The 14,285-nt window shown below is 34.4% G+C and overlaps 1 protein-coding gene across 3 annotated transcripts in view; it reads right to left on the bottom strand.

The window, feature by feature from the left end:
* LOC109544295 (dachshund homolog 2) overlaps positions 1 to 14,285 on the bottom strand; it is a 212,220-nt gene that overhangs the window by 87,407 nt on the left and 110,528 nt on the right. For all 3 annotated transcript variants that reach the window (XM_048668109.1, XM_048668117.1, XM_048668107.1), the window contains exons 5-7: positions 12,891 to 12,970; positions 10,810 to 11,013; positions 7,070 to 7,294 (exon numbers count right to left, since the gene is read on the bottom strand). In XM_048668109.1, the coding sequence (XP_048524066.1) occupies positions 7,070 to 7,294; positions 10,810 to 11,013; positions 12,891 to 12,970 (509 nt within the window). The remainder of the gene's footprint in view (positions 1 to 7,069; positions 7,295 to 10,809; positions 11,014 to 12,890; positions 12,971 to 14,285) is intronic.

The raw sequence follows: 14,285 nt of genomic DNA on the forward strand, positions 1-14,285 counted from the left end.
TTTGATTAAAATCCTCATTTGATACAAATTTTCCCTAAATAGCATGGTTTCGGAGATACAGAAGGTCGAATTTTTTTCTGGTTTGTGTTTCTACATAAGCTTTTAATCTAGTTAAATCCGATTGTAGTGATATTTGCAACGTAAAAACTTCTAATGTCCTTACAAATTCAGCTTAATTTTAAATCAAGCAATCTCCTTGAATTTTCACATTTTATTTTGTTTCTGCGATATTTAATGAAATTCGAGACAATCTAGTAACGAAAATTTTATTAAACGTTACTGCAAGGTATGGAAATACAATGCTTTCTGTCTAACTAACATTTGTGCTCACGGGCATTTACTGATTTATCATCAACGCTCAATCTGAGATGTTCACAAACAAAATAATCCAAGGGATTCAAATCGGGCGAGCGTGGCGTCCCTCGCAAGGAACACTTTTGAAAGTGTAACAAAATTCTGCACAAACTTGAATTAACACAAATTAGGGATGGAACATCGATCCTCTAACATCGATGGTAGCCATCGATGTTGACATCGAAAGCTAATATCGATGTTAGGGAAACATCGAGGGCAGAACATCGATCTGATAGTTTGCAGTTGCATACAAATTTCAAATTGATTAACTTAAACTTCAATAATTTTATTTTACTATGACATTAAATAATCGACTAAATTTATTCAACTTATAGTTGCCACATTTTTCGGTCAACTGACTGCAAAAAGAGGCTTTTTTCGGGTGCAGCTGGAAATGGGCCGCGGTATCGTTTGTATCGGCACTATGAAAGAGTTAGCAGAAAATGTTTCTATCTAGTATCAACATTAAATGGCCGATGTTTTCATTTCAGGATCTAACATCGATATTTTAGTGATGTCTAACACAAATCATTGAGCGACAAATCATGGCTACATTGCCCGGAATTGCATTAAATCACTCACTCAAGACAAAATGTGAAAAAAATTACAAGAGTTAAAAAAGTTTCCAAATGAATCAGTGAGAAGACCTATGTAGGGGTTGCATTGAAATTACCTTTTTTGTGCAAATCTTGGCACAGGATTCGTGTGGTGATTAAAACTTACAGAACAACTGTAGGGTCATTAAAACTGTTAGTGTTTCTAACAACTAACCATCGGATAAAAGGTTCAAAACTTATGAAGAAAACTGGAAAAACTATTTATCAAAGCGACGTTGAAAATCTGCAGTTAAGTATCAGTTGAAAAGATAAATTTTTCAAAATCAATCCCAAACACAATGGTGAACTTTTGCTACAATAACAGCGAACCGATTCGCGGCGAAAAGTACGGCAGTAATCGGAAAAATCCGCGGGGCAATATACGATATATCATGTAAATGGACTGCATTCCCCAGAAACATGCGACTATAAAACCCGAAAACGGGCTGTTATCTTTTTGTTTGGTTTAATTTTACGGCTCAAATTTGAAGTTCTGAAATGGGCAATCTACATAATCGGCCATATGGGCCAGTCTTAATGCGAACCTATTAAACGGCGAGGGATGTTTAAGACGATGCTATCATCCGGGCAGTCAGTCCTGCCTGCAGCCCTACGGCGACAATTATAACTATTTTCGATATGCCAGCCTGCATACAGACGTCCCGTCCAACCCATCAATCAATCATTTCGATTGTTTATGCGGCCAATTACAACAATCCAGCGCATTCATGAAAAGTGCCGGTTTTTACCACATCTGTTAGTCTTCTTGGTGCTTTGGTTGCATTTGCAACCCTCAAATTTTTACATTTATCACTTCAATATCCAGTCACTCAAAATGAGCTCTTACTTAGTAAGAAGTAGTAATTTTATTCAACGTTTAAAGCTTCAAAACTTTTCTTGCGTCTTTGTACTTTGAGCGACTGATAAGTTAAAAAGTAGCGCAATAACAGTTAATTGAATGTGATTATAATATTATTCATAGGAAAACTGACCAGAAAATGAACTACTGCTTAAGAATATTTACTGGATTCGTAAAAATTCGTTGAATATGACGGCGATCATTACCGCGAAATGTAAGACGGTCTTCGTGTTGCACTGAAGCCACTAAATGGCCATAACGTGTGCGGTTTCAGCAATCAATGGCACAACACGGGAACTTGCTTTATGCTTATTTGTTGCTGAAGATAGCGCCCGATAACATCCAGCATCGCTTTAAATATAATTATCGTTTACTTATCGTCGGGTAAGAAGGCACAATTTGGGGCTAGGTTGTCCAAAGTGCAACCATTAAATTTTACAAAAATCATCATTTTTTCTGCACCGTATCAGCTCTAAAGTGGGCAAATGGGAACTGAGAATGACTGCTTGTGTTTGCCGCTTCTGCTCAATATTTAGTTTAATGTCTGCAGATTAAGTCTTTGCTTCCATTTAAGAATTTATAATCGGTAAAATCTTGGGATAGATCTGAGAGCTTTCATTATTTTTTTATTTGCAAATATTTTCTTAACAGTAATGAACAACAAGGCAGGCGAATTTTGCGCTCGAAAATCAGCAATCCATATGAATGCCATTGAAGAAAAGAATATTTAGTTGGCTAAAAAATAAATGGCGCTCAAATAATTTTTATCAACCGGTTAAAGTAGCACCAGTAAAACCGGTCTATAATGTTCTGGCAATATTCTGAATTAAAACAAGTCAAAATCACTCTATTTACGATGATTTGAGGAAATAATCAACATTTGTCATTTAACATTTTTTATTAGTATGTTAATTTGCTTGTTCTCCTCTTGTGTTAAACTATGGTTGTAAACTTCTCTTATGTTTTTAATGTGCCCTAGGATTTACTCAAAATCACTCTTTAAGCCCTGCTCATTATTTACACATTTTCAGACGTGACCCTGTACGCAAACGGTTACTGTCTATTTTTATTTTTGTTCATTTATTCAATATCCTTCTTGTACGTTCTTTTTTTGCTTTTTATCTAGACTGGTTGGTTAATATCTACTGACGGTATTTTATACAAATAAATTTTCTCTAGGTGACACTCAATTACAATATTTCTCATTCGGCTCAATTTGATCTTCATTAATTGGTAGCAAGGCTTTGATTGATTGCGCTTCAAACTTACCACAGAGGCACATGCCTTGATAACTTGAATAAACTTTGTACAGGATAAAGAAGACAAATGGAGCAGGTAATTTTTTAGTCAATGCTGCTTTGCAGATTTTAGTGTTTCAGTTTTCTTAGTAACTTTTGAATTTCAAGCAAATCAGGTTTGTCTTCTGAATTTTGTACCTTTTTCGATAATTATTTAGCATTGTAGTTTTGTCTTTTAACGTAATTGGTTTTATACATTTTCAATTTTTTGAAGGCTGTAGTATGTAGGCTTTTGCCAATTAATTGCTTTTGCTCTAATTTTTCTATTGTTCCAAATCGTAATCGTTCCAAAAACTAATCGTGCATATGGCAACAAAATATAGAATTAATAGCAATTTGAATTGGCACAAAGCGCGCAAACACGACTAGCAAACACCTCAAAGTCCGTTTTTTTAACTATGCAAACAAAATTTACTTCACTGATATTCACGTGTTAAAATATTGATTTCATACCACAAAAAGCATTTATAAAGATCAAATAGCCGATAATTACATATAATATTCCTAAAGCACACAGACGAAGTTAAAGAAATGTATACTGGCCACAACATTGTAAAATATATATTTATTAAAACATAATATAATTTAGACATAAGAATAAATTTAAAGGCTTTAAGAAAGTTCGTTTAAATTCTTCATAGACTTTTATATTGAATGCGTGTCATAATTAGCATCTAACGGTTTAAAATTTTGTTCAGTAAAAAAATTACTTTACCGACCTGTTTTTTTTTTACAAAAACTCCTCATATTGAAAGTAAATTATTATTTATTATTACAAGCGCAGAATTTTGAAACACTTAAATGTCCTCTTAAACTAAAATATGTTGTTTGCAAAACATCGCTGAAAAATTAACCTTTTGCTAACCATAGCAAGAAGGGCTCTACCTACCTATTCGTAAACCCCCATAACAATGATTTTCCTTGATACTCCTGAACCAACATACTTACTTTCTTGTAGACATTGCATCCTCAATTTTGCAATGCATTTTCTCCTTTAAATTACCTAAAACACCCTGAAAAAAGCCCTCCATAAAAAAATTGGCAAACTCGTTTTTGGTCCTTCGTTCAAACACCGTAACCCGTCGATTGTTTCCTATTGAAACTATCCAACATTTTCATGGCAGAGAACTCGCACAATTTCAGCCTCGAGTGTTGAAATTGTTTAATAACATATCATTAAGAAACCGAAAAATTAGCCGACTAATTAATTGTTCTGTTGACCTTTGAGCGGCCAGGAATTCTTGAACTCTTGATTAGTTCGTAATGTAACACTCACAATTAAGAACAACTCTACTAATTGTAGGTTGTTAAAAGGTTTTTTTTTTTAATTTACGATCGATAGGTAGATAGTACTTTCTAGGTGAAAAGGTTTTTTTCGAGATTTTATCATCTACTGCCTGAAGTAACAGTGGTAGATTTCGTATCTGTTAGTTGGTGGTACTTAGTATAGGTGCCAGATGCTTAATAGTAGACTAAAAAATTGTATTGTTGACTGGTACTTAGTGCTCTGTTTGGATTATAAATAAAATAAGAATTTTGCGCGTGAAACGCTTTCAGTCGAATGCCATTAAACAACTTAGGACCGAATAATTACCAGCACGTTAAGGCTAAGGTTTAGCACATGCTAGTTCCGAATTGGACCATAAATCTGGTCATTTAGTCTAGTGGAATTTCAATGCCAGAAAAAGTTTGCCAATTTTTTTTGAACGAAATGGTTTGGGATTGGGAGGCGCGCCATTAATTCAATTCAAACTCAGGTTCCTAATAATTCATTTTATTGTTAATTTTGAGAGATAACATCTTACATCACACTTAGTATATCTTAACTAACAAAAAGACAGTAATAGATTTACTGATCGATTTAGTGCATTGTGACAATTTTAAAATATTCGATATCACGGAGTGGATTGATGGGAATTTTCGCGTGTAGCTGCTCACAATCTTCATTTTTTTTCATAATTTATTTATTCAAATTCAATTTCAAACTGCTTCAAATCAATTTACCAGGATTTGCGTTTGATTTGACTTCTGCCATATTTGGGCAATTTTTCCGATGCACCGTTTATAAATGCGAGCAAAATTATAAAAAAAATGAAAGCCACAATTTGATAATATTTGGATTTTAAGAGGTAAATTGAGAGCCTAAGCAACGTTGACTGAAGGCCAAAATGTGTCTTTTCCAAACGGTTTTTGATTTGTGGTACTAGAAATAATCAAGAAGAATACCCAATATCTCAAATCAGACACTAACTTAAAAAACTGCAATTTTGTCAAAGACCATTCATTTGTTGTATCGAGAAGTTTCACGAAGCTAACTTTTAAGGTACTTTCTGCACTGAGTAAATGGTGCAGCAAAATTCTAAAATTCCTCTCAAATAACAAATACAAATTTCGATTTTAGTACCAAAAATTTTAACTTTGCCCTTTTGAGAGAAGACAAAGCGAATTTTCTTGCAATTTGATGCGAATCTCCGGTCAAAATTGAAAAGTGAATAGTTTGGAACTAGTGCTCTATCTCTGAACCGCTCTACAGTCTGAACTTAAGTCACCCTGTAGTAAATAGGTACAAAAAAAACATATCAAGCAAATGGAAAAGTGTTTGTTTTGGATAACGATTAATTTTGTATAAAAAAAACCATCCTGAGGCCAACGCTTTGACTACCAGACTTCTAAAACCAAAAGAGCAAATTTAAAAATTTTAACTAAGAAAATTCAAAACGTTCAATTGCAAGAATAAATGAGAAAAGCAAAACTTTCATTATTGTTGCAATTAGAAGCCAGCAGATTTTCAAAGATTCAGTAAAATCCATTTTAGATATATTTTTTTAAATTTTCTGTTTATTTTTGAAAAATAATCGTTCGCTGGTGGAATTTAGTGCCTGTTGAGCCATTTGAACATTGTGCATGTGAAGTTGTTGCGATTTAATGCCGCCCATCATCCACTGAACCAACATCTCAAAATGTACACCTCGAATATACCAAAATTCTCATTTTATTTAACTATATAATTATTTTGTTAAATAATATAAATTAACTAGGAATTTAGTTAAATAAAACATATCTACTCTATTCGCAATGGCACATTTACGCTAACTCCAGCTGACAGATAACAAAATCCATCACTGCCACTTATAGCGGAACAGAACCATATTTTCTGTTATGGTGTGCCCCTGGTAGTAACGCTGACGTAAAAGTACTCTTCGCACCCATCAGAATACCATTAACCCGCGCTGTAGTACGAATCTGTACAGTTTTTACATGTTATATTACAGCTTGATTTTGCCTTAATGCGTTTCAGCGCTGTACCAGGACTTGCCAAAAAAACAATTAGCTGTTTCGCCAAGTGAATCTGATAGGTGCACAGAGAGCTTTCACCATTAAGTTGTAGATATAGACACGCATAAGACACCATTAACTTTAACTTAGTATGAAAACGACGTATTTTCAGTTTGATTGAATATTTTACAGTTATGTACAGGGTTCACTCTTTAGAAAAACTAATCATGGAAAAACATATAGCCGATATGTTCGCACCGGCGAGTACAGCGCTCGTCTCTAATAATTATATACACAGTGAAACTGTACAAAACGATTTTTTGCCATTATTAAAAATCTAAACTATCTAGGAGTAAAGAGATCAAGATACTGCAGGATTTGTCCAAATTACGTTTAAAGCTAAGCTCTCAAAAACTATATTACAGCTCGATAGTGTAGGGAATAATGAGTCAGTGCCAGGTCTACGATACATGTCGGCACTTCGCAAACAAACAAAAAAAATCAAAATAATACATTTCGTCAACAAACTAAACTTAATCGAACCGATATTAGAAAATAGCCTTTACACAGAAAACAATGTTAATAGTCCTCTAAACAACGTAACGCATCTTAACTCTTATGCGTGGCCGCCAAGTAAATATAGTACTGTGCCAAACTTAGTAAATATACCATATTGCTATTGGTACCTTTTTCGTAGTTGATTTGCCGCTCCTGCTGTCGGGCATTATCGGCCGCCACTTTGAGCAGACCCTGTATATTTCGGAGCAGAGTTTCAGTCGAAGATATACCGGGATCGGGTAAAGGCCCGTTTGCACTCGCAACAGCACTCGCAAGAGTCGAGTAATTAAGGGCGGCTTGTTGCGAGTCGCTACCAGGCGCTGCTGGCAGTGGCAGATCACCATCATCCATATCTGAAAAAAAATGAAAAATTAATTTTCCCTAATTCTACACTGTGTCGTTTTCCGCCTAATATTTTGAGCAAATTGTCCTCAATTTCCAAGGGCAGAAGTGAGTGTTGAGGGTATAGGTTTGATTGCAGGAGAAAATGTGTTTAAGCTCCCAGTCGGTATTGGCACAAAGAGCTTTGTTTCTTCTAAATTTGTCCAAAAAGAATACAGTTTTTATATAATACAGGTTTTTTCACCATTTTTCAGTAAAAAAAATTGAAGATGTTGCTACAAGCTACGAAAGCTTGATGATGTGACCGACAACAGAGCACATTTTCTACTGCTGAAGAGATTTTAGGGTGGCAATACCACCTACTTTATAAAATTCCATATTAAACTAAAACGAACATAAACCGACAATCCAGACAAACCGAACTTTACAACTTCGGCAGGCTCTTAGCGTGGTCAAAAGGCTCTTTCAACATAGAATGGACTCAAAAACGAAATGTATTTAAAAATCGAATAGGCTCTAGAGCACTTCCAAGTTCCACGCAGCTCATTACAAAATGTTTTCTTAACCGCTTTTAATCATTTTGCTGCTGTTTAAGCTTGCACAATTTTCTTCTTTCTTAGGTCGTGCGTTAACTCTTTTTTACAGTGATTTTGTCAAACTTTGAGCCTTTATGAAAAAATTATTTATTATTTTTAATTATAAAATTTTATTTCCTGATCGCTGCTCAGAAGGGGTCCTTCAGTTTATCTAGGCTTTTTAGCGAAGAAAATAGTGTCAGCTCTTTCGTGTTGCAAGTTGCTAAAACCATCAGTCACAACATTTCAAAAGCTTTCTTTATTCTAAAGAAATTTTGCAGTAGCGATGTAGCCAATGTTCTACAATTTCTCATAATTCCATATCAATCTCCCACTTAATAATTCCCGCATGCTTTTGCAGCATTATAGAATGAATAAATAATAGAGAATAGAAAATAATAAAATCTTTACTTAATCGATTATTGCTGTTCTTTTTTTTTTCATTGTAATTATTTTGTTTCTTTGGTTTTTTGGCCCTGCACCATTTACGGATTTGTGTTTGACAAGGAATTTATTCTGTATATTTTCTGAACATTTTTTCCTTCTTCTTATATCGTGCGATAATTTTTCGCTGTGTTTTCATCAAACTTTCAAAGCCTTTGGACAATCATCACGTATTATTAAAAGCCTACATGTGATTGAAAAAAAATATGTCCTGGTTGCTGATCAAAAAGGGTGCTTCAATTTATTCAAGCTTTTTTGAGAAGAAAACCTTTTCCGATTTGCCAAGTTGCTAAAACCAATGTTCTAAAATTTCTCATAATTTCTTACCAATTTCCAGCTTTATTCACTTTTCAAAAAAACCGCTTTTGCTTCAGACCGATAACATGTCGATTCAATCCAATATGCGCTGGAGCAGTTCTAGCTGCTCAATAAAGAAAATTCTATTTTTCTTGTGTTTAAGTTTGCCCCACAGATTTGTATTTGGCAACTGAAGTAAATATTTTTATCCTTTTTTTTGTTTAATTATTATTGTAGGGCTTTATGAATATTTCAGTGTCTTCACAAAAACAGGAGCGATTGTTGAATTCCTGCATGTGATTGAAACACAAAATCGTTAACCCCTGTTTGTCACTCAAAAGTGAAGCTTTATTTTTAAATTTATCTAAGCTTTTTGGATAGAAAAACAGCTTCAGCTTTTTTATATCGCCCAGTGGTCAAAACCATCCATTATTCATCATCAAAGTCGCATATTTCCTACATTTAACAGACATGCTGACTGCCATAAGAATATATTTTTTTAGTTATGAGATTTTCCTGTTGCTATGTAGCCAATGATCTAAAATTCCTCATAATTTTTGATAAATATTCAGCTTTATAACTTCGGCATGCTCGTAGCGCAGTTAAAAAAACTTCAATATTTTCCCTGATTTGGAATAGAAATCGAGTAAAATCGAGCTGTCGTTGACTTAAGGATCAAGAGATGAAACGCAACTTCGAATATACATACAGAAAATCCAAAATGCATCGCATAAAAGTCAAATGCACAAAAAAAATTCGGCTGCAAAATTACATCTACTTCAAATTTTGGAGTTTTAACAAAGATATAAAACTGCAAAATGAGACCACCGAACTCTTTCTGATTTTGATTGCCCCCTAAAATGTTCCTAAGTGTTTTCCAAATATTTTTTTTCAAATTTATGGCGCATTATTCGTTCTCAAAACGCCACCCTGTAATAATTGACTTGACAAAATCACAATCTAATATATTATCTACACTTGGTACAATGAACGGATGTAAATAACTATTAAATGTCCAAAATAGCCATTAAAAGAATTGAAAGTTTAGAAAAAGCGTTAATATAACCGCATTAAGCCGGCCAGAATCAACCAAACTTTGACTGAAACTACTATTTCTTCGTCATTGTTTGCTTTAAAATGATTTCTGCAGTCCGATGCTTCTCGAAACGCCGGCAAATTGCATCTAATAGATCACATTTTTTTGTTTCTGATTGCTCGATATAATAAAGTCTAACTTTCTGTTTTTTTATTATTTTGCTATTAACTTAAAAAAATAAATGAAACATTCGATGAAGCTAAAACGAGAAATTTTCCTATTCCTATTGATGTGCTGTGTCTAGCGGTTTCTATTCCATTTCAAATTTAGAAAAACGTTGCCCGCTGATGAGGAGAAAACGTTCTTTTCAGCCAAATGCTCCAAACCTACCTGGATTATTTCCAATTAAAACCCAACTTCAATTCATACAGTAAACTATTGATGCGAATTTAAATTTAATAGTAATTTAACTGCTTTCTAACAATAAAATTTCCTGAAAATTGCAAAATAATACTGAAATTAAAAACGAATTTAAACGTCTAATCGCGGTTGTAATGAATAGTTCGTCTTTGAACGAGAATAATAACTCAATGTCGTTTCAGTATAGGAAATAGATAATAACACCAATTAAAGAGCCGTCATAGATTAAAGGAAAATTGATGTAAACTGTACTCGTACAACCCAATACTTATAGCACGATTAATTGCTATTAATGTCCCGGAATGAAATTTCAATTCGCAATCAGACGAAACGAAAATTTATATTAGGGAAAATTGCAATCGAGCAAGAATGACCGTAGTTTTTGAACAGTTTCTCCTGTACACACAAGTTCAATAAATCAAACCCGGCCCAGGCCCAGGCAAGTAAGCCATCAAAATGTTGAATAAGGAGAGAGCATGTCAAGAAGCTATCTATATCTGCTTGAGGCCGCTTTAACAACATTCCCATCTCATTTTTCCCATGACTGAAAACAAACAAATTAGCCCAACATATTTCACGACGGTCATGAGATACTGAACTTCGTAATGCGGCTCAAGCATGAAAATTGATTTATATTTCGTTAAACGATTTGCTTATTACATGGATGGGTCGAAGAAGTGAAAGAACATGGAAACGTATTTTAAGCGGGCAATCAAATCATTGCTAATCGATGAAACACAACACGACTTCGTACCTTGATCTTTCTCCTCTTCATCTTCGGGTTCCGAAATGTTGTCCTCCTCATCGTCTTCCACAGCGGATCGAGGCGATCGAGGCGATGGAGGCACGTCGGGACCATCTGCTTCACTTTCAGAATGATCGTTGTCTCCTAAAGAGCCGGCACTGCCTCCACCACTTTTTGATAAGTTCAGAACTGGACTATGATCTGTAGGAGAACCTGCAAAAATAATACAGGTTGCTTGAAAAGGGGCGTTTTTCTTCTAGAAGTGTTGTAGAGAGTGATTTCCAAGTTTTTTGCTTGAAACTGAGGTATTTACAAAGGGGAGGAGGTTTCTTAGGTCCAGTTTCAAAAATGTACTTTTGGTCCATGTTTCTCAGTCCAACGGTTTCGGAAATACTCTAGACATTCTAGTTTCTGTACATGTGCACGATGAAATTTCATTACGTCTACTATGCACGTGTTGGAGTTAAAGCAACAATTAATGAAACCAGGGTACATTTGGTGCAATAAATCTTGCGGTAAAAAGGGCTCCGGATTGATGCGGAATCTGACATAAAACCGAAGTAAAATCGGTTTTATTTTCTGCATATGCGTATTTAATTGTGACCCAGCCGGAAATTTATGGGCAAGCCGATCGGTTCGTGTTGCGTCCGAACTCTAAAATCCCACTTTTACGGCCATTAATTAAATCGCCTGCAAGTTAGACCAACGCTGGCCCGATAGTTAACTTTTTATTTATTTTGTATTGATCGCAATATGAAGGCATCCCGCTGTCGAACCTAAAGATTAATGTAAAATATTGCGGGTTAAATTGCAAACACTCTTTTCTTAGCATTGGTCAGTGCTTGGAAGGGTATCGAAAAAATTCAGCTTGTTGTGGTTATTAGCGATAATGAGAGTGTCAGCAGGATTGTGTTATTAACGCGTTTCAAATTGGAATAATAATTAAAATTACCTGGGGGATATTGTTGGATGAGAGTGTTGCAATTTTATACAGTCGTGATTATAACTCTATCATTAATATTCGATTTTTAAGAATCGAATAATGTGTTGAAAGTTCAATTAAAACCATCTTCTAGAATCTGCTTCATTCATTTCACTTTTCACTGATGTCTGGAAAATAGTGTTTGGAACACTCGAATGTCCGAAAATTTTCAAATTTCAAAACGTAATTTGTGGTCTTTTCACGAAAAGTACAAGAAGACAATTTTAAATCAATCAAATTTCTCACGGTAAAGTTCAAGAGAAAGGTGGAAGACAACTTTTACGACTAAATAAAATATATCAAAAGAGATAGACTTTCGAGGCCATTCCTTGAAACTAATGGGTTTTTCGGGTTTTTAGGACGTCGTCGGTTAGCGTTTTAAAAAATTCTCTGAACACTATACAGGGTGTTTATTTATTCATGCTTTCAGGATTTTTAACGTCATTTTACGAGACTGCTAACTTAAGCTTCAATCGATTTGCAAGACATGTTTTTCGGGATTCTACTTGACTGAAAATTACATAATCAAATTCGGGTTTCATCGGAAGCTTTTTGATGTCTGGTAGTTGTTTTTTTTCGTGTCTCCTACCGTGATGGAGAAAGCAAGTAGAAAACGAGAAAACCGAACGCTTAAGAGAGGAAAAATACCTTGGTCAAAAAAAAATCACCGAAAAAAATTGTCAACAATCGAAAAAGTCGCGTTACTAACTTTAAATGAATTAGTCAGGAAAGAAAACACAACCGTCCGTATGCAACTGATATTTAAGTACACCCTGTATATACAAGGTGAGTAAAATATAATTAAACATAATTTAACGTTTAAAAATAATTAGCTATTTTGGATTTGCGGCTCTTGCTATAAAACATTTATTTCAAAAAACTTTTAGATGAGGAAATGATAAATGCCTGAGATGAACAAATTCCGAAATCTGTACAGGCTTACATTGGTTATGAAATTGTTGAAAATAAACATTTTTTCAACACGTAGTTCTTTATAGGGCAATTTAGGATGCTGCTAACAAGTGCAAGTTTTATGAACTTTTTCATTAGCATTGATAAATGATTATTTACTATCATTTTTATTACCGTCAATGACCATTAAACTTACCATTTCTGGGACTACTGAGGTCTCTAGGTTTCTGATCTAAAGTCATTGGTCTGTCTGGATCGCATCGTTCCTCTCTCAACCTGCAACAAATAAAGAGTATTTCACTATTTTCCTATAAAACTTCACAGCCATATTCTAATTCAATTTCACCGACTTAACAAGCAAATTTTGTATGGGCAAATCAGATTTATTACAAAATATCGCTTTTCTGTACATCTCTTTAGAAGAGGGTCATTTTGACTTGGCAAAGTTTCCCATACGGATTATTCGGCTCCATATTCCGGGCACGTAGAGGCAGACCAAAAACTTTCCCACTTTGATTCGAACGGTAATTTGAAAGCCGATATCAAAAATCTTTCGCCATGTCGGGATACATTTATCAAGAAAACAAGATACGTCACACTAACACATGTACGATGATGCCGAAAAAAAAGCAGGGGATGCGGATGGCTTCGAAAACTCGATCAATCATCGAAACGTTTTGTATGAAATTGAAAATTTTATACGTGATAACACATTTTTCTTTCGATGTTATTGAGTTGCCAATGTTAGGGGTAAGACGGTGATTCGTCTGATCCATTTACCAATATTTTTGCAGAAATTTTCGGTTCTTTTGTTTGGAAAACTCGAGAGACGTTCTCAATTCTTAAATCAAGCAAAGTCTTTAATTATTCTGAAAACACTTTTTCATTGTTTTTGACGATATATTTTTTGTGTGAGTCAACGCTGTGCGTCCCAAAAGTCATAAAGAGTTTCTTAGAGTGTAACACTGGATCTTTGAGGAACAGTAAAAGACATTGCCAACAGTAGGAAGAGGTAACTGATAATAAAGTTACACATGAGAAATTGTGGATAAGTTCTATATTGTTCAGGCGGATTCATTTTTTTACAAACTTCTTTTTGGGTATTTCGCCTCAAAAATGTTTGTCTTTAAAAAGACAGAATTTTCTCACGTCTTTTATTACAGATTGATAAATAGTGCTCCTATTTCGCAATAAGAACGAATTATTTATCAAAAAGTAATCAAGAACTATCACCTAGAGGGTATCCTGCGACACACTTAGGCTCAAGCTGTAAAAGAAAATTCCAACTAGTAGAGACATCAATTTGAAAAATTACCTTGACGTTTCGATAGCTATTTTCTGCTATCGTTATCAAAAGAACCTAAATGAACGTAAAAAAGAGTATGTTAATAAATTGTGTAACAATAGTAGGATAATACAGTATATGAATATTCGCTCTGATAATTAGTCTGTGCAAATTGTCAGTTATGTGACTTTGCAATGACAATTTGCACAGACGAATTTTCATATATTGTATTATCCTACTATTGTTACACAATTTATTAACATACTCTTTTTTAGGTTCATTTAGGTTCTTTTGATAACGATAGCA

The sequence above is a fragment of the Dendroctonus ponderosae genome, unplaced genomic scaffold, assembly GCF_020466585.1.
Source record: "Dendroctonus ponderosae isolate FM_Combo_2020 unplaced genomic scaffold, Dpon_F_20191213v2 Dpon_F_20191213_1, whole genome shotgun sequence".
Lineage (NCBI taxonomy): Eukaryota > Metazoa > Arthropoda > Insecta > Coleoptera > Curculionidae > Dendroctonus > Dendroctonus ponderosae.